At 42.6% G+C, this 21842-nt stretch overlaps 1 protein-coding gene across 6 annotated transcripts in view; it reads right to left on the bottom strand.

The window, feature by feature from the left end:
- The window catches only part of ZNF354A (zinc finger protein 354A), a 29345-nt gene extending 12758 nt beyond the window's left edge, over positions 1-16587 (bottom strand). Inside the window, exons 1-4 of one of the 6 annotated variants that reach the window (XM_004284782.4) lie at positions 16442-16581; positions 15298-15385; positions 11289-11415; positions 10280-10375 (exon numbers count right to left, since the gene is read on the bottom strand). In XM_004284782.4, the coding sequence (XP_004284830.1) occupies positions 10280-10375; positions 11289-11415; positions 15298-15330 (256 nt within the window). In that variant the 5' untranslated portion in view covers positions 15331-15385; positions 16442-16581. The other 5 variants (XM_049707203.1, XM_049707204.1, XM_049707205.1 and 2 more) reach the window with 5 other exon arrangements.
- Positions 16588-21842: the final 5255 nt, after the last annotated feature.

Genomic DNA, 21842 nt, shown 5'->3' with positions numbered 1-21842 from the left:
TGGGTTAGAGATATATGGTGACTGCATCCTTATCACATACTAACAGAACTGAAATTGCTGGAGGACTCTATGTGGGGTGCTGAGAGGGAATAAAAGAGTTAGGGATCACTCCTAGGTTTCCAGCCTGAAAATGATGAATGCTGGCACAAGCTACTGAGAAGAAGACTAGGAAAAGGGCAAGTCTCAGGGGTTATTCTGTTTCAGATATGTTCATTATGGCTGAAATGCCTTAAGAGACACTGAAGAAGATACTGAAACATTTTTTATGTATTATTTTGGAGATATTTTTAGATTATTTTGGAAAAGGTTAAAGCTACATTCAGGTGTTTAGGAGTCATCAGTAGGTAAGTTTTATTTAAAGCTGAAGAACTGGGCTTCCCTGGTGGTGCAGTGGTTAAGAATCCGCCTGTCAATGCAGGGGACATGGGTTTGAGTCCTGGTCCAGGAAGATCAACTTAGTTGCTCTAAGGAGCAACTAAGCCCGTGTGCCACAACTACTGAGCCTGCGCTCTGGAGCCTGTGATCCACAACTGCTGAGCCTGCGCACCTGGAGCCCGTGCTCCGCAACAAGGGAAGCCACCACAATGAGAAGCCTGCGCACCGCAACAAAGAACCCCCGCTTGCCGCAACTAGAGAAAGCCCGCGCGCAGCAACAAAGACCCAACGCAGCCAAAAAAAAAAAAACAAAAAAAAACTTAAGAACTGAAAAAGTCACTTAGGCACTGTAATACTAGAGGGCAAGAAAAGGAAGAAAAGCAGAAGAGTATGGTGGTTCAGAAGCCAAAGGAAGAAAGTACTCCAGTGAGCAGGCAATGATCAACTTTGTTAAACAATTTAAGAATTAAAAACTTAACCCTGATTGTGCCAAGATGGAGACTGTCTGGGATTTAATAACTGCTTTTCATGGAACAGTAAGGAAGAAAGCCCCACTGGAGTGCACAGAAGAAACAATGGGAGGTGAGAACATGGAGACATCAAGTATAGAAATGCTTTTGAAAAGTTCTGTTTAAAGGAGAATAGAGAAACAGGACATGGGGAGTTTTCATTTTTTAATGGAAGTAATTATAGCTACAAGGGTCCATACCAATACTGTGAAACTCACCTCAACTCTACTTCAAGTGCCAATGCCTTAGTCCAGAATGGGACTAATAACTTAAAACAGTCATGTTTCCCAATGAAGGGGACATGAGTCCTGGATTATGGACATCCTAACTGTTCTTTATGGTCTGCTTAAAGTTTTCTGTAGGTCTAAGATATGTCTCCTGAAGTGCAGTTCAACTTTTGCTCTCTCCCAGAATCAAGCCTGGGCCTGAGCTAACTCATGAACAAGGTTATGACTTAGGTCAGAAGTTTAGAGACCAGGTGATCTTGCCAATGACCACCACCCTGACTAGTTCCTGTCATTAGGTCTAGATTCTCCTCCCTTGGTGCTTATGAAACTCTGTGAGTCTCTCTTCAACCTTCTCTCCCTAGATGATTTCATCCACTCCCACACCTCCTATCTGAATGACTATCCTGACCCTCAAAACACTTTACAGAGGTATTTCCAGCTGCCTGCTAGACTCTTCATTTGAGTATTTTTCTTCAAATTCAGCTTGTCCAAAGCCGAATCCAGTGCGTTCCTTTCAAACTCTTTTTTGTGTTTCTGAGTTATGAATTATATCATAACTTCTTCAGCTCCTTTGCCATGAATTCTCAGTTTCATCTCAGAATCTTCTCTCCCCTGCATTCCAAGTCTAGTCAGTCATCAAATTCCCTTGAATCTCTTCACTAAGATGTCTCTAACAACCATCATTAATACATCCAAGTTCAGGATCTCCTTACTCAATAGTGACTATTGCTATTGACCTTCAATTTGATCCTTTGACCCGTTTCTCACCTTTCTAGCATTACTTCCCACTGAATTTAACCTTCTTACTGTATAGAACTCCTCTTATTATTTCAAAAAGCATTGACTGCTCCTTATTTAATTCATTCATCAAATACTTAAAAAGCACCTACAATATGTCAGCCTCTATCCTAGGCATGTGATCCACAAAACATTCCAGATCTGGTAATGAAAAGAAACAGTTAACTTCTTTAAGGAGCTCACAGTTTGGCATAAGAGACAAAAAAGGAGAAGTGTGATAATTTATACAACAAAAACACAAGACAGAAATGGATGAAAATGTGAGCTTACAACAACATCCAAACTACCCTCAGATAGTAGCAAGTGCAAGCTGGGAAGCCGTACAAGTGTGGCCAGAATTTGGGGGAAGGAATGTTTAAAATGGGATTTTAAAGGATTAGCCATAGATTAGATGGAGGGATAGTGTGAGGGCTAAAGGCAGCATCAAAATCTTTGAACCCAAGCCAACTTTCCAGACCTATATCCTTCCCACCTTATCCTACAGGTGGTCAGATTCAAAATTATTCCTATAAAAATGTCACATGCATTTGCAGTCTCATAAGGTTTTCTAGAGTCAGAGAATTGAGGGAGCTATATGCTGAGAATTACACACAACACCACCATGGGGGCAGAACTACACATCTGTAAATGTATTCCAGAATGCCTGTGTTGGTGAAAAAGAGAAATGCTGTTTTAGAAATTCTGTTGTTGGTAATTCTAATTTTTAAAGCTTTTTATTATGGAAAATGTTCAGCATGTACAAAAGTAGAATGAATTGTACAATGAATTGCCAAGCCAGCATCAACAATCACTAATGCTGTTTCATCTATTACCTTATTATGGGTTGAACTGCATCACCCAAAAAAGATATGTTGAAGTCCTAATTTCCAACTACTTAGAATATGACCTTATTTGGTAATAGTAACTTTGCAGATTCAATCAAGTTGAGATGAGGTGATTAAGGTAGGTCCTAATATGACTGGTGTCTTTATAAAAGGGAAATTTGGACACAGGCAAGCACAGAAAGACCATGTCAAGATACTCCAGGGGAACACCAAGTGACAAGAGAAGCAGAGACTGGAGTGATGCAGCTGCAAGCCAAGGAACAAGGACCACTGGCCACATCCAGAAGGTAGGGAGAGGCAAGGAAGGATTCTACCTGGAGTTTCAGAGGGAGCATGGTCCCGCAAAACTGTGAGACAATAAATTTCTGTTGTTTAAAGCCACACAGTTTGTGGCACTTTGTTGGAGCAGGCTGAGAAAATTAATACAACTCCCTTACGTCTCTTTCATTAGCATATGCTAAAGTACGCTAATTCCATATTATATCATTTCATCAATAATATTTCAGAACACATTTCTCAAAGATAAGAACTCTATTTGTAAACATAACCACATATTTTTATTATACCCACCAAAATCAACATTATTTTTGAAGTTATTTTTGCCTTACAGGTACTAATTACATGTTCTTCACCCAATTCCAATGTGGTGGGGGGGGCGGTTTCCACATCAATAATAAGCAATTCTTGGATACCAACTGGGTGTCCTACAATTCAGCTCAACTCTGACATTATCTACCTGGAGATAGCATCATATCCCACAGGTTAAGGGTTCAGTCCTACAAGACTGCCCCCTGCCTCCCTCAGACACCAGTCACAAGCCCAGGTTATCATCTGTACTTCTGACCAACTGGCTATAAATCAGAGCTTCCCACGACCCCCTTCTTAGGTTTGGTTAATTTGCTACAGTGGCTCATGGAACTCAGAGAAACATTTTGCTTACTACATCACCAGTTAATTATAAGAGGATATAACTTGGAAACAGCCAGATGGAAGAGATGCACAGGGCAATGTATGGGGAAAGGGCATGGAATTTCTAAGCCCTCTCTAAGTACACCACTCTCCCCAGATCTCCACATATTCACCAACCCAGAAGCTTTCTGAATCTGTCCTTTTGGGTTTTTATGGAGGCTTCATTATACAGGCATGATTGATTAAATCATTGGCCACTGGCAACTAATTCAACCTCCAGTCCCCCTCCCCTCCCTGGAGGTCAAGGGGCGGTACTAAGTTTCAACCCTCTAATCACATGATTGGTCCTGGCAACCAGGCCCCATCCTAAGGTAGGGTCCAAAAGAAACCTCATTAACATAACAAAGACACCTTTGTGGCTCTCATCACCTAGGAATTCCCAGGGTTTTAGGAGCTCTGTACCAAATATATATTTCTTATTATAAATCATAATATTTATATAAATCACTAAGGATCTTTATTCAAGCTGCTGTGATTTAAAAGCATTTGAGATAATTTTTCTCTATGTGACTAAGCCAGCAACCTGAAACAAAATTAGGGTCATTTGTTTCATTTTGCTTTCAATATTTATGGAACACTTTTTCATTTTTGTTTAATCTTGTTTTATAATTTATAAAACATTTTTATGGTTCCAAAGTCAACATTATAAAAACAATGTACCTTAAAAAATTCTGCATTCTATCCTTGTTCTCTCAATCCTTTTTCTTTTTCTTCCTTCACCTTATAGATAACCATTTTTATAAATCTGCTTTTATCCTTTTTTTTTTTTGGCTTCTCTATTTTTTTTTTAATACACTTTTTATTTTTTGGTATTTCCTCCTTTCTTTGATAAAAGTCCTACTCTCACTGTTCTGTTCTGCACTTTCCCCTACTTAGTAATATTATCACCCCACAGTGGAATTTACAGAGTTCTTCCTCATTCCTTTTTACAGTGAGAATTCCACTGTGAGAATGTCCCTCAGCTTATTCAACCAGATTCCTTTGATGGACAGTTGGATTAACTCTAACTGTAATACACCAGGACATCATATGGGTACACAATAAAGGTACAGCTTTAAACCAATATCCATATTGCTAATTAGAAGTCATAGCATTTATAAAATTCTAGCCCAAACTGGACCCACTGGGCTAACATTATCCAAAGCCACATACAACCAAAATCACCTCTTCTGCCAGCCAAGAAGAGAGCCAGCTGAAGGCTGTAGAACTACTCCTTAGAATGAAGAAGCTCTTTATGTACTGACATGGAAAGAGTTTCAATATATATCAAGTGAAAGGGGCAGAATAATGTGTGCTGTATAATATAATTTGAGTGGACAGAGGAAAAAAAAGAAATATTTGTTTATATTTGCATAGGAGAGCTCTCCAGCTACTGCCTCCTTGTCACATCTTACTTTGTCGTATCCCACACGTATTCATGTCCTCCTGCTCACTCACCCCTCATGGGCTCCATTCTGGCTTCTGTCCTTACCACTACTCTCTCTAAGGCAACCATGACCTTCATGTGACAAAGGCAAGATGCTCTCTTCAGTCCCCACCTAACTTACCTCTCAGCAGCATCTGATAGTGACCCCTCATTTTCCTTCAGATGCTCACTACCTAAGCTACAGTGACCCTGAACTTGCCTCCGAATTCCTCTCATGTTCCACCACCTTCAATCTCCTTTGCGGCTTTTCAATCTTCTTTGTGCGCTCATTTTCCTCTACCTGATCTTTAATCCTTGGAGTTCCATAGGGTTGAGTCCTAGGCCCCTGATTCTTTTCACTCTGTACCCTTTCCACAGGCCAGCTTCATCTATAAACATACTCTAGGCAAGACTTCTCTCACTCTCCATACCTAATTATACAACACCCTGCTCAAAACAGCAACTTACATGTTTCAAAGACAGCTCAACTGAATTTATGATTATTTCCTCCCCCAACCTGTATAACCTTTTTGTCTCTGTAATTGGCACCAGTTCTGAATCGAAACTTTAAAAGGCATCCTTCACACCTCTCCCTCCGCTAATCAATTACCAAGACTTGTTTGTTCTGCCATCTAAATATGTCTCAAGTTCATCTACTTTTACCTACCTCTACTGATACCATCCTTTATGAGACTTGACTTCAATGACACCAGACTCCTGAGTTTCCTTCTACAGTACACCTTACCTTGTCTTCCCTACGGGTTCATTTCTCTCTGCCTAGCCATGAAATGCCAGAGTTCCTCAAGACTGAGTCCTAGGCTCTTTCTTGCTCTTGCTGTACTCTGAATCCACTCCACAGGCTAACTCAAACTCAACCACTGTTTCAATTATCTTTAGTGACAGGGTCTCCCAAATTTACATTTAATGCCCAGGGTATATTATAAGGGGTGGAACTCCAAATCAAACAGGCTATTTGACATCTCCACTTGAATAACTGGGTCAACCAAAGACAACTTAATTTAATTCATCCAAAACCATATTTATACCATCCCCCAAATCTGATCTCCTAGCACCACTATCTCAGTGAATGATATCACTGTCCATCCCAGAACAAGCCACAAACCAAGCACGCATCCTTGACAACTCCATCTCCTCTATCTTCCATATCTAAACCATCTCCAAGTCCTGTTGCTTTTATCTGCCAAATATCTCTGCAACTGGTTCCCTTTTTTCTGTCTCCATCACGACTACCTAACCAAGTCATTCGTACATTCACTAACTGGAAGCTGACTCTGACCAGGCACTATTTTAGGTACTGGGGACATGGGAACAAATGAAACAGACAACCCAGCATGAGGGAATTTACAATCCAGAGAAGAGCTGATAATAAATATGTACTATTTTGCAGTAATAAGTACTCTGAGAGAAAATGAAGCATGGTGAGGGGATAAAGAATGTGGAGGCCAAAGGACCTGTGTCCTGTGGAGGACAAAGGACAAAGGATGAGCTGTGTCTAACTGACAAAGTGCCATCTGAGCAGAAACCTGTATAGTGTGAGGAAGTGAGTCAAGTGGGCTCCAGGCCGTCAGGAAGAAGAATGGTCCAGGAGAGGAAAAAGCAAGTGCAGAGGCCCTGAGGTGGGAGCCTGCTTGGCCTTCCTGATGAACTACAAGGAGGCCAGGGTGATTAGAGTTCTCCTATGAAGGGCAGAGAGGAAGGAGGTGAAGGCGAAGAGGTAGCTGGGGCCAGACCACAAAGGCCTCTGAGGGCCACGCTGGGGGCTTTGGATTGTGTTCTATGTGATAGAAGCCACTAGAGGTTTTGAGCATGGGAGTGAGATGACCTGATCTATCTTTTAAATAGACCATTCTGGCAATTACAAGGACAGTAGATGTTGGTGGCAGGAGAGGAGCGCAGGGGATGAGAACAAGACTAAATCAAACATAGTAAACAGGGCTACAGAGCATTTGGGCTCAACTTTCACCTTGTAAGAAATTCACTCTTTAAAATTACTGCATGTTATTTCATTAGGCTGCCGCTATAACCCCTATAGCACCTTTCTGCAAATTAGAAAAAGACCCCTACTCTCTGTGCAGATGCAGCCCCAGCAAATCTCGGTGAGTGGAAGGCAGCCCACAAGCAACCCCTCAGCTGACCACCCTTCCAGGTTCAGTCTGCCCTGAATTCTTGTATAAATATAACAAAGAAAGAGAAAAAGACAAAGAAAGAAAAACACCTTTACATTGGAGGTAACTGTTAACCTAGATCATCCCTGGATTTTTAAATTTTTGAATAAAAGAATGTTTTCATGTTAGGTGTAAACCAAACTCATGAGACGTTCAAGTTGACTTAATCACATTATTCTTATTTTATATATATATATATTTTATATACATAATATGCCAGAATAGTGATTAGACTTTGGACTCATTTCTTAAGTAAGAGACTCAGATGAGACTGAGGGAAGTGACTGTTCAAAGGGTCGGTTTTTGGTTCTGGTCTAGAGTTAATGATCAAGGTGCTTCTAAGAACATCCAGGTCCTTCACCTGAGCTCACAGGGAAGTGAGCTCCCCTTGGAAGGGAAACTGTTCCGAGGGCACTTTAGTCCAGGTAGATGGGAGATTCGCCAGGGGTGCAGGAGAGACACAACCACAGGCCAGCACTCCCAGGACGCTCCATCTGACTGTCACCTTTGACCAAAGAGAGGAGGTTCATCCCATCAAGAGAAACGCACACACTGGTTGGCTCTGATGTCCTTACTTCCTCCAGATACCCACTCAGAGTTTTCCTTCAGGGACAGCTTCCCAAACCTGAGAAGGACTTGACGTCACCACTAGGTGCCTTCAGGGTCTCTCTGGACAGCTTTCGACTCCAGTCATACTTTCTATTCAGTTTAATCCAACTAACACTTCACTCAGGAAGGGGGATTCCTCATGGATCAGAGGCTCCCAAGGCTCTGATTGAAATGGAAAATGGAAGGGGAACAATTCTTCCTTTGGTCTTCCACGCCATACTCAGTCCACACCTGACGCCCCTCCTAAACTCTCCACTGGTTCCCTGCTGCCTGTGTTCTCTGTTTACTTTGTGGTGGTCTCTAGCAATTCCCACAAAATCAGAATATTTCTCCCAAGGGACAGTTAAAAGATGTAAGGAGAGATAAGTGTGGTTCCCACCTCAAAAGATCTCACCTTATACAGGGAAGAATGAGCTCTACTAAAGGTGTGGGCACTTTAGGGATCGAGACAGCCTGTCCCACAGCCCTTCTGCTGGGCCCCCATTGTGTGGGGGCATCACTGACTCGTCTGGACCCAACAGCAACCTCAGACAAGTCCTACCACGTCTATGCCAGGTGGCTCCACATTGGTTGCAGGCTGATCCTTGCAGAATATAAACCTGGGCCCGTGGCCAGGGTACTTCAACTCCTCAGAGGCTGTGCCTGGCTCTCAGGTCCCGGCCCCCTCTCCCCGCTCCCGTCTCCACACGCCGGCTTCCTTTGTCTGGACTCTCGGACATGCTCTTCCTGTGCCTGAACGCTTTTCACAACGTGGGATCCGGCCCTTCCTCGGGAAGCCTTGCCCACAGCACCCCTCCTGTTCCACGTTCTCACAGCACCTGCGGCTCTTCCCCCGAGGTCCTCACCAGTCTGTCATTCCACAGTCCTGTGTGCGCTTAGCCTCCCCCTCCACTGAGCTCCGCCAGGGCAGGACCTGCGTCCTTCTGTCCAAGGTTGCACTGCTGTTTATCACGGGACAGGAAAGCAGTGGGCGAGGGTTAGAACCTGGCTCCCCCAGAGCCTTGGCCTCCCCAATTCAACAGCTCTCAGTCCTCAACTTCCATGACAGCCGAATCTGCCAGTTTTCTCCTCTGGTGACTTCTTCTCAGGCTCAGCCACAGATTCTTCCTTCTTAACCCACCTCATAAACACTGAGGTTTCCTGGGACTCTGTCCTCTCCTCCGTTCCCTCATCTTCTCAGCTCAAGGCTTCAAATGCCACCTTTGCACTGATGGCTCCCTGACCTCCCTGTTGAGTTCCAACCCTGTATACCTTCTACAGCTGTCCACTGGTGACCTCTACCCATATTTCACTAACATTTCAAATGAAATCCATCCCACACCGAACCTGTCCTATACCCTTAATGAAGGGACCTCTCCTCTTTCCTGAACTCACTGCACATGCCTTCCTCCAGGTAACGTCTTGCCTACATTATGCAATAATCTCCAGAAGGTTCCCACCTCTAGTTTTTCCTCACTTCAAATCTAAGACCAACAGTGTTTCCAAAGTGACCATTCTTATTTAATTGAAATTGCGTAATAAGGACTTCATGAATATATTCTCCGTGAAAATTTTAATAACATTGCATGTAACTAAAGTCCCCTTTCATCAATGCCCATTCTCAATCCCAATCCAAATGTAACTAGCTACCAGCTCAGGTGTCCCCCGACCTTTCTCTCGGCACTTACACGCATATTATGCATATAGACAAACACCCACATAATTTTCTTTACACATAAATGGCAGCATGTCATAATAATGCACCGTAACTAGCTTTAGTCCTTCACGTAGCTTGGAGCTCCGCCCACACCAGTGCTGCTGCTTTCTGACTGTGGTGCTGTTGTGCCAGTGTAGGGACCCACCTCAGCTTCTTTAGTCTTTACTGAAGGACGTTTAAAGTATCTCAGACTCAGACTATTTTTTCTAAAATATCAACAACCATACAACTCTTCTGCTTGAAACTCTTGAATTATTTCCAGTCATCCATGGACAGTTCCCATCCCTAAGAACTGTACCAAAGCACTTCATAGTGTGGCCCCCACCTGGCTTTCTAATCTCATTTCCTTCCTTATCTCTCTCTTTTCCCATATACCCTGAGCTTCAGTCTGAATGAATTATCTGCAGTTCCTTAAATGCACTAAGTTTGCTGAATGAATGCATGACAATGTAGCCCTCCTCTGAAACAACAGGAAATAACAAGAAAAAAGATCCTGAGAGATTCACCTGTGCAGTAATTATCAGAGAAGAAGAGGAAGCTTGTGACTCGGGGCCTTAGCGTCCCTTCTCCACAACTTCTAGAGGACTGAAAACCTGCAGAAATTTCCCTGACCAACATCTCCGAGTTGCACATGCACTCATTTACCAGACTGCTGCCTGCAGAGATTCCCCACCCACTTACCTAGAGAGGAGCCTCCAGGGCTTTCTTTCACTACCTTCCAGGGATCTTCTCCTTGCTGCAACAGGGAGATCACCTCGGGTTTGGAAAATGGGAGTCCTGCTCATAGACCAAAAAGAAGAAAAAGAAAAAAAAGACTTGATTTTGCCTTGACACAAAGAGGTATCTGAGATCTGAGCGGAAAACTCAAAGGATGATACAGAGAACTTCTGTGGGATGCTCAAGTTGTGCCCCCACAATGTGAGGGGTGTGTTAGGGTAAAAGCAAGGGGCAATACAACATTTAGTTGTATGTTAGTGAAGTATGATAAACATGCAGACTTGATTAACAGGGTGCTAATAGCTTTCTATACAAGAGGGAATATGTATACACTGTTAAATGTACAGATTAAATTAATATTTGTAACAGGTATCTGTGGAAAGGATTATGTACCAAGTAGCTTGTTTAAAATGAGAAAACACTATCTGACTCCCTTTGAAAGATGGCAGCAATCAGCAAACTATGGGTCATAGGCCAAATCTAGGCCGCTGTCTATGCATGGCCCTTGAGCAAAGAATGGTTGAAAAAAAGAAAAGGAGTATGTTACAGAGACTATATGTGGCCCACAAAGCTGAAAATATTTACTCCCTGGCCCTTTACAGAAAAAGTTTGCTGACCCCTGTAAAAGAGAATTGAAAAAAGCCAGTGCTGGGTCAGAGAAAAAGGTTGAGGGATACTCTCTGTTAAGAGATGAGCAAACACATCATAGTTCAATCACAGTGGGAAAATGTTGCCTGCAGTCACTGCAGTCACATTTCTAATGTGCAGCTCTGTAGATTGTCCCATCCATGGGGCAATTCCATACCTACGAGGGAGAAAAAGGTTTTCAGGTTTATTTATGGAGATCCAGTTTGTACACTGCTAAGGCAAAACTCAGCTAAAGTTTTTAATGACCCAGGGCTTTTATCCAGGAAATCAGATGCTGAGGTATCCCAATTTCTGAATTCTGTATCTACAGGGGAAATTTCCTTACCCAATGAGACAAGGTTACTATAGTTCTCCAGCATCACATCTTGGTACAAGTTTCTCTGTGAAGGAGCCAGCTTTCTCCACTCATCCCGCGTAAAGAGCACAGCCACATCTTCGAACGTCACTGACAGCTGTAGAGACAAACATCCCAGCTCACCCAGGACCATCCATCACACCGGGTGAAAAAGGCGGCAGTGGGGAGTAGACGGGCTACCATGAAATGCTTCTATATTATTCTAGGTTCTGAAGGTTCCAGGTCATTTGTTTAATGAACAATTGACCAATGACAAATATATATTGAGTAGCATGAAGTATGAACCAGGCCCCGAGTTAACTGCTACAAGAGATGTGTGGAGGTATTAAGGCCACTAGTGGGAGTGTTAATTAGAATTATCTTCCTGTTGGCAACTTGATAACATACATTACAAGCTTTAAAATGTGCATACTCTTTAACTCTCCAATTACTATATTTGTTTTATAATGAACAGTGAACAAAAATGCCCATGCAAGGACATTTATCATGGTGTTAGTAACAGCAAAGAAATGGAAACAACCTCAATAATCACCGAGAGAGACTAGTGTAAATAAGGCACTCTGTGCTCCCTAAAGCTTGAGGACAGTAATAATGGAAATTAAAATAGCTATAATTTATTGAATGCTTTTTTCAGGCTAAGTACTATTCTTAGAGCTTTATATTAAACTTTAGTGTATATCTTTATTTTATCTTCACAACAACCCCATGAAGAAGGTATTATTATTGTGTCCATTTTACACAAAAGAAAACGAAGAGAAATTTATCCAAGTCACACAACTGGTATGAAGGAAAAACTCACTCCTACTGCATGTCTCCTCTACTCTTAATACAACACTACTTCACTTCTGACACCAGATGTGGGGTTTTTCCACACACCAAGCAATTGTGGGACACCAGCTGAGTGTCCTACAGTTAAACTCAATTCTGACACCTGAAGATAGTGTCAGATTCCCACAAGACTGGCCCTCTTTCAATGTCAATCACAAGTCCAGGTTGTTACCTGTGCTGCTGACTGACTGGCTATAAATTGGAGGTTTCTACAACCCTCTCCTCAGGTTTGATTAATTTGCCAGAGTGGCTCACAGAACTCAGGAAAACATTTACTTACTAGATTACTGGTTTATTATAAAAGAAGATATAGGAACTGGCAGATGAAAGAGAGGCACAGGGAAGGGGTGCACAGTTTCCATGCTCTCTCGGGATTCACCATTCTCTCCGACTCTCTACATGTTCACCAACCTGGAAGAACTCTGAACACTTCTGGGTTTTTATGGAGGTTCATTACATAGGCATGATTGATTAAATCACTGACCATTGGTGACTGATTCAACTTTCATCTCCTAGGGTGGCGACAGATGGATAAGAGGGGTTATCGGGGGGCAGGACTGAAAATTCCAACACTTTAATCAAGGTTGGTTCCCCTGGCAATTAGCCTGCATCCTTAGGTGGGGTACAAAAGTCACCTCATTAACATAAACTCTGGTGTGGATACAAAACACACCAATTTTGCCTTCATTGCTCTGAAGTAATTTCAGGGATAAAAATCATATATTACTAACCACTTAGGAAATCACAAGGGTTTTGGAAGTTATGTGCCAGGAACACGGACAAAGACCAAATATATATTTAATATTATGAATCACAATATCACAGCTGGTCAGTGGTAGAGGTAGAATTGCAATCCAAGGAACTGCCTCTCAACGCCTATCTCATAGGGTTAAGAAATAAATGATAATCCATACAATGGAGATAAAGAGTAGTGATGGTAGCACAACACTGTGAACGTACTTAATGCCAATATACTCAAAAATGGTTAAAGTGGTAAATTTAATCTTATGTATATTTTATCAAAATAAAAAGTTAAAATGATAAAATAAAAAAATACATACATACATATGTACACATGTACATAAATAAATAACAAATAAATAAAGATGCACAGAAAATTATTCTGAGGGCTGCATACCAAAGGTATGACCGTGATTATCTCAAGATGTTGGGGTAAGAGTGATTTTACTTTTTTATTCTCTGAAATTTTTAACATTAACATGCAGTGCATGTATAAGATAATTTATTGGCACACGGCGGGGAATACAAGAAATGATCTTTGCCCTCAAAAGAATTTACAATCCAACTGGCAGACAAGAAAAACGCATGAAACAATCTGAACAAGAAAAGTGGCGCTGGACAGGACCATATGCCATTTCCTGGTTCAATCCTCATTTTAGAGATGAGAAACACAATGTCCAGGGCAGTTAAGATACCAGGTCACATACTTTTTCAATGGCAGAGACAAGACGATAACTGAAGTTTTCTTTTAACCCAGCACTTGGTGGGTATATTCTCTCTCTGGTCTTAAATGTCCTGTCACTGAGTTTTACACACAAGTCCACATGGTACTGATGTATCGGCAGCAGGTGAGGTTAGGGAGAAATGTCACATAGGACTCACAAGCAGGGATGGAGAAGATTCTGGGTAAGAGAGCAGCCTGGCTCTGTTGGAATGGAATGGGAAAGGCTTAGAAAAAAGTAGCCCAAATATGCAGAGGCAGGTCCTAGCCACAGTCTCAGAAGATCAACCACTACCACATTTCATGGGTCCAAAAGATACACAACATCACATTGCAGAGAACTCTGGTAATTTGGGGGCCAGGCCTGTCCCGTGTTCTGAAAGATATACCAGAGGAAAGGCTGGATGATAACTAACATAAATTTAGAGGCCAGACATACCTGGGTTTGATTTCAGGTTACCTGACTTCGTTGAGCCTCAGTTTCAAGTGTAAAATGGGGGTAATAACTTCTGCTTCGCTATGAGAGTGAGAACAAAGGTGAAGCCCTCAGGATATTCCCCAGCGACGTTAACTACTATTGTTAGATGAGGATGAGTAAAGGAAGGACACTGTACAGTCATTTCTATCTACCAACAGTAGATAGATAGACATCATGAACTAGAATAATATCGTTTAGCTACCACAAGCACCACATATTGAACATCTACTATGTGCCTGGCCCTGATATGAACGCTTTCCATGTACTAACTCCCAGGATCCTCTCATCTACCCTTTGAGGTAGGCCCGGTTGTTGTATTCATTTTACAGGTGAAGAAACTGAGGCACACAGAGGTAAGAAACTGAAGCACAGAGAGGTGGACTTATTTGCCCAAGACCCATTAACAGCAACAGAGGAGATGGGCACAAACCTGGCCATCTGGCTCAAAAGCCCCACTGAGTAATCACCGTATACACTGCCTCTCCACTACCAATATCCCATGAAACTCTCACTGCTGCTTCCTGAGGAGTCTTCTCCCTGCTCTTGGGAGTCAAGAGACCTCTCCATCTATGTCCCCACCAACATGGCTATCCTTTGTTCACACAGTGGCTCACCTGGATGGGGTCCCATCCTCATTCTCACAACATAAAGATGAAAATGGCAGGTCAATATCAGTTTTCAAGAGAGTGACAGAAGCAAGGCACATGATCCAGAAAGTTAAGATGGAGAAAAAACTAAAAACTATGGACTGGGAAAAGCCTGGCAAAGGTATCATGAGGATTTCTCACGGGCGGAAAGAAAAAGAAAAGCATTCTGGCCAAGGGTAGGGAGGGGGACATGACTGAGCAAAGGAGGCAGGCCAGAAAGGAACTCTGCCAAGTGCGCACGTTTGTTTGTTCTGACCCTAAGTGGTATAAGACGTGTGGCATCTTATCTATCAATTCAGTAATCATACAGTGAATTGAGATTAATGAATAAAAGAGTGTCTATTAGAAAAAAAAAAAGAGAAACACAGGCCATGGATTGGGGGGTTGGAGGCAAGCATTCCCTACGCAATCTACCATCCACCAGGGTGGACCAACTCTTCCAAGGGAGAAGGACATTGGCTCCAAATTCTGGCGAAGACTGTACTGGGGAGAAAACGTCAGTTTAAGGGTAAAAAACCAAAAAAACCCATCTGTCTCTAAGACCTGAGATGGCAATGAACTCACCTGAGACCTTGCTTCCCTCTGTTCAGTAGCCATGTCCTCTTTCTGGGCAGTTTCCCCTTAGGATGGGAGAAGTCTCCAGAAGCCAGATCTGAGAGAAGAAAAAGGGAGCCAGGAGGAAGCCCCTTCTGCTTTCCACCCCTCAGAATCAGCAGCTCTGAAACCTTTATATCACTTGAAAATGATGCCAAGTGCCCTCAGAGAAGGAAGTCAGAAGGAACGAGGGGTAGACAGGACCAGAGAGAAGGGCTGGGTCATCCTGGTCCAGGCCCAGCTCTTTCCCTGGCTCAGAGGAAAAGGTCCTAGGACTCCATCAGCACTAGCAGCAACTCCCTGAGCCTCACCGCGTGCCAGGCACTACCTATCAATACATCATCGAGTCCCACAGCACAGTTGGCACTGTCAGCACCCCATTTTATAGATCAGGAAACTGAGGGCAGAGTGGGAGCAACTTGCCCCAGTCCACACAGCCAGGGAGGGTGGCACCAGGATTCCAAGCACCGCAGGCTCCAGAGCACCTGCTCTAACTTCCCTGCGTGCATGTGACAACTTTTCTCCACTTCAAGCCTTCCCACCCAATTCCTCCCCCTCCTGTCAAGTAAACAATTTCCAGATTTCTAGAGAAAGCTGTTTCGGAAAGGGAAAACATCAGCTCTCCTATGGCGGGGAGAGAGCTGCTGTCTTGAGGAAAGGGCACAGAAAACCAAAGACCTGGGTCCAGTCCTGGCTCTGCCACTGGGGGAAGCCGGCGACTCACTTCTCGCGCAAAACAAGCCTGTCACTCGGGAGTGCAGGGGTGATGATAAAGGGAGGAAATAATTTTCTCACGTTCACTGCCGGCCCGAAACAAATTCAAATGCCCGCAGGCGCTGGGCAGGTAGCGCGCTGGGAACTGGTCGGGAAGAAGCAGGAGGGTGGCTGGGTCCAGCCAATGGGGACGAAGTGCCCGACCTGTCTCGTTCAGGGGCACGTCAGTGGGACGGCTGGGGGCGACAGGCGGACAGAGCCAGGGGTGCCCGGCTCTCGGCCCGCCGGCCCCCACAAAGGCCCGGCTCGCGTCTCTTGGGCCTGTGCCCCATGCCCCGGCGACGCATCCTCCCGAAGCCCGGTCCTCCCTCCCACATCCTGCCTACCCCCCGCCGCTCACCTCGCCCAGGCCTCGGGGGTACCGCGGGCCGCAGGCTGGAGGCTCCGGAACTGCCACGGCCGGATAGCAGCTCCGCTGGGGACTCCCCGCGGTGCCCCCTGGGCGGACCTCTGGCGGGTAATCAGCTCGCGCCAGCGGCAAACGCCCGACGCCCCACGTAGGTCCGGGAGGGGCGGGGCAAGGACAGTCGCGAGCCCCTCTGGGAAATGTAGTCCAAGCGAGAACAAAAGATCCTGGGAAATGTAGTTTTTCGAGCTTGTCTGCGAGGAGAGCCCCGGCTGAGCCTGTCACTTGTCCAGACTCCATTCTGGGTTCGTGGTCGAGCTCACTGGGCTGCTGGCTCCTGGGTTCCCAGTTCTTCCAGGAGGAAACAGAGGTTCCTACAGGGCAGTGACTTGTAGCTCTGCATCTGTGTAAATGATAGCAAGGCAAGTAGACAACCGCCAGGAACAAACCTATTTCCCTTTAAGTCTTTCAACAAGAGTGTATGGAGGACTTCCCTGGTGACGCAGTGTTTGAGAACCCGCCTGCCAATGCAGGGGACACGGGTTCGTGTCCTGGTCCCAGAAGATCCCACATGCCTTGGAGCAACTAAGCCTGTGTGCCAGAACTACTGAGCCTGTGCTCTGCCGGCGAGCCACAGCTACTGAGCCCATGTGCCACAACTACTGAAGCCTGTGCTCCTAGAGCCCATGCTCCGCAAGAAAGAGAAGCCACCGCGATGAGAAGCCCACGCACCTCAACGAAGAGTAGCCCCTGCTCACACCACAACTAGAGAAAGCCTGTGAGCAGCAACGAAGGCCCAACACAGCCAAAAATAAAGAAAGAAAAATTTATATTAGAAAAAAAATGTATGGATCACCTGCTATGTGCCAAGCCCCATTGTAAAGGATTTGAAATACCTCAGTGGGCAAAAGAGAGATCATTGCTCTGGAGAACTGTTTTGGGAGGTGGGGGTGGGGGAAGGAGGTAGATAGCAGACAATAAGCCATGAATATAATTATATAACATTTTAGGAGATAAGTGTTATGGGAAAAAGTGAAAGGAGAGCAGTGTGGTGGGGATTTGGGGCTCATTTGGGAATGTGAGTAGGGTGGGTCCTCACAGGCCTCACTGAGAGAGTGAGATTGGAGGGAAGAGTCAGAGGCAGTGCAGGAGAGGAGGGCCATTTCAGGCACTGAGAAGCCAACAAATTTTTTTTTTCTTTGTAAAGAAACACATGTCCCATTTAGAAGGTTTGATAAATAAAATAAAGAAAGATGCAGTTGATACCACCACACAAAAATAAATGATTAACATTTTGGTGAACATCTTTTAGCAGCCCTTTGAACTCCATATTAATCTCTCTGATAGTCACACCAATCTGTTTTTAACAAAATGGAATATTGCAGATAGCAATTGTAACCTATGTTGGTTACAATTATGTGTGGGTTTTTTTCCCCACTTAAGAATATTCCTTGAATATTTGAACTTGCCAAAAAATATTATCCGTCAGTAGCGTTTTCAGTGACTTCAGTACATTCTATTGCATTTAAATAAATTTTTTTGTTAAACATATTTAAACTTATTTATTTAAATGTATTTACCTAATATTTTACCCCTACTGTTAGTTATATTTTTCCTAGTTTTTTGCTCCATTAATATCCTTATAGCTATATCTTTGAAAATTATTTTCTTTTATTTATTTATTTATTTATTTATTTTTGGCTGTGTTGGGTCTTTGTTTCTGTGCGAGGGCTTTCTCTAATTGCAGCGAGCGGGGGCCACTCTTCATTGCGGTGCGCGGGCCTCTCACTATCTCGGCCTCTCGTTGTGGAGCACAGGCTCCAGACGTGCAGGCTCAGTAGTTGTGGCTCACGGTCCCAGTTGCTCCGCAGCATGTGGGATCTTCCCAGACCAGGGCTCGAACCCGTGTCGCCTGCATCAGCAGGCGGGCTCTCAACCACTGCACCACCAGGGAAGCCTGAAAATTATTTTCTTAGTTTAAATTCCCTGAAGTTGAATTGCTGGATCAAGGACTGGTAGATTTCTAAGTACATTGCCTAGTTGCCTTCCAGGAAGATTTAACAATTTATATTTCCATAAGCAGTTTCTGACACTCATGCCCACTCTGGGTTTTTTTCTTTTTAATGATTAAAAAATATGCTCTTTTTTATTTAATAGAGCAAAATTTTTATATTTAATTTGAAATTAAATATAATATCATATTTATTGAACCATTCAGGTATATTAATTGCCTGTATGGGTACTTTGGCCATTTCCTATTGAAATGTTAAAATTTTTGGTATCATTTTGAAATACTGTATATGCACAATTTTTTAAAGAGAAAAGTGCTTTGTTGTTTATCCTGTCTATGAAAATAATGCATTCATTGTTAAAAAAATTTACACACAGTATATGGAATAAAGAAACACGTAATAAAGAAATAAATCCAACAGAAACATTGATTACGTTTATATGCTATTCATATATGCTGTTGTATGTGCATACACACATTTGTGTGTATGAAACAAAAATAGAATCATATTTCTCATACTTTAAAAAATGTAAACTATACATACAGAAAGCTAATTAGAACATATAATCCAGTGTAACACATGATTATAAAGAGATCACCCCTGTAAACATCTACCCAACTTGAGAGGTAGCCCCCTACTAACACTCAGTACCTTCTTCCTAATCACCTACTATCATGACTTTTGAGATAGACCTTTTTTTGCTTTTCTTTATGGTTTTACTACCTACTCATACATCCTTACGTAATAGTTTTACTTGTTTTTAACTTTATAAAATAGAGTCATATAATCGTATTTTTTGTGTGCTTTGTTCTCCAAACATTTTGTCAGCTTTATCCCCATTATTGCAGGTAACTTGACCTATTATACTGTCAATGGACATTTATGTTGTTTCCAAGTTTTATCTTTTAGGAACCGTGATAAAACAAATTTAGTAATATGTTATTGGTAGAATCTAGGTGATGATATATGGGCATTCACTGTAAAATTCTTTCAACTTTACTTTGTATTTGAAAATTTTCATAATAAAATGTTGAGGAAAACTCCATACCTGGGGTTTGACCCAAAATGGAGTAGCCCCATTCCTCGCATGTCATCCCTTTTACAATTAAAAATCCATGGACATAACACAACAAACAAGCACAGGAAGACTCTGAAATGTGGAAGGAAGAAGGCAAACTGAGAACTTTAGAGCCAGGGAAGGACATGTGGTAAATTCCCTTGTTTTCCTTATCACCTCCTGTATCTCTCAGCCAGGATGTTGCAGAAGCTTCCAAGCCAGAACCAACAACAGACCAGACAAGAAAAAAAAAAACAAAAACAAAACTCTAAGAAAAGCCTATTTCCCTTAGTTGAAACTGGGGAAAAAGGTGGCCTAACACAGAGAACTTTTTTGGTAACACCCACCTTACTGTAACCAAACACCAGTGGGAAACCGCCCCCCACCCATCTGAACTGTGGAAGCCAAAGGGAGCAGCATGTTTTTCTCAAGTGGAAAGAAAAGGAACTGTCAACCATGAATTCTATATCTGGTGAAAATACAATTCAGGAGTAAAAGGGAAATAAAGACATTCTCAAAGGATAACCAAGAATATTCATTGCTAGCAGAACTACCCTTAAAGAATAACTAAAGGAAGTATTCTAAACAAAGTAAATGATAACAGAAGAAGGCTTGGAACTGCAGAGAGAAAAAAAAAAGAACATCAGAGTGGTAAAAATAGGGATAACTAAAATAGACTCTCTTACCTATGAGTTTCTTAAAACATAAGTGATGGTTGAAGCAAAAATGATAGCATGATTGGTGCCCAATGTATACAGAGGAAAGACTTAAGACAATTATATTTTAAAAAGTGGGGAGACATAGGGACCTCAGTGGAATTAAGGTTTCTGTACTTTGCTAAGTTATGTGTGTATACCTAGAGCAACCACTAAAAAATTATACAAAATGATATACTGAAGAAGACTATATAAATCAAGGTGGAAGTCTAAAAAATGTTTAAGTAACCTATGAGAAGGCCAGAGAAGAGAAGCAGAACAAGAAACATGAAACAGAAAACAAGGTTAAACAAAATCCTTTCTCTCTCATTAATCAAATGGCTCACAATAGACTATCTCAAGCTTTATTTGTTTGTTTTTCATTTTCAAGTAAGAGTAATAGTAGCTTTAAAAAACATGCTGCTGTAATAAACCAGTCACAGAAAGACAAATACTCTATTATTCTACTTATATGAGGTACTTTGAATAGTCAGAATCATGGAAACAGAAAGCAGAATGGTGGTTGCCTGGGGCTGGGGGGAGGTGCTGCGGGGAGTTATTGTTTAATTGGTACAGAGTTTTAGATTTACAAGATGAAGAGTTCTGGAGATGGATGGTGGTGATTGTTGCACAACACTGTGGATATATTTAATACCACTGAACTGTACACTTGAAAATGGCTAAGATGGTAAATTTTATGTGTATTTTACCACAATAAAATTTCTTGGGAAAAAATGCTGCTATAAATATTCTGTACATGCTGATGTACCTCTTCACATGAGCTTTTCTAGAGTTTGCAGATACCTGTGAATAATTAAGACTTTTCCAGGAGTGCATAGTTACTGATAGTTGTAAGGGAATGAATGTCTAGGCCACAATTTCCATTTGTGTTCTCCTGAGCAAGGAAGGTTCTCTCCTCTTTTCATTCCCTTCAAATAACCCTCTTCCCACTCACCAGAGGACTCTTAAAATGGTGCAGTGCCCAATGGTGTCAAACTCTCTGGAGTACCACAGTCTAGGACTACTGAAATGAGTCTTTTCTAGGAAGACTTCTTTTCTGATTAATGAAAGACCCCACACATGGGGCTTCCCTGTCTTTAGTAACATTTCTGTTAGAAATGGGATACATAGGCCCTTAGCAGGCTCTGAGACCAGATACTTCAACCATTTGAGAGTCGTGGTAGTTTAACTGTCCCTTATCATCTAGTCAACAATCTGTCAAATAATGTACTGCTTTCGAGAAAGAGTGTATGGTGAGAACAATGCAATTAGGGCTCTGGTAAAGAAAATATTGAATGATTAAAATGGCACACACACACACACACACACACATTTTTTTTTTTTAAAGCAAGCACCATTCTGCAAGAGATGATGTGAAAAGTATTTCAAAATGGATGCCAACTGGAGAAACTTAATGGGCTTACTCACTGATGTGTCAACTTTGTCTTCAGCTCTGCTCCATATTCATCCACAGGAGGGCGCATTAAATGTCCAACCTGTATTTTATCTAACACCACCAAGCTGTTAACTGAATGTGACACAGTTTACCTGGAGATGATATCAGAGGCCACAAGTTAAGGCTTCAGTCCCACAAGACTGTCCACCACCCCAAATCCCACCCCCACTTCAGA

The sequence above is a fragment of the Orcinus orca genome, chromosome 3 (genome assembly GCF_937001465.1).
Source record: "Orcinus orca chromosome 3, mOrcOrc1.1, whole genome shotgun sequence".
Classification (NCBI taxonomy): Eukaryota; Metazoa; Chordata; class Mammalia; order Artiodactyla; family Delphinidae; genus Orcinus; species Orcinus orca.
Note: the sequence above shows the minus strand (reverse complement) of the source record. Positions and strands in the feature narration are given on the sequence as shown.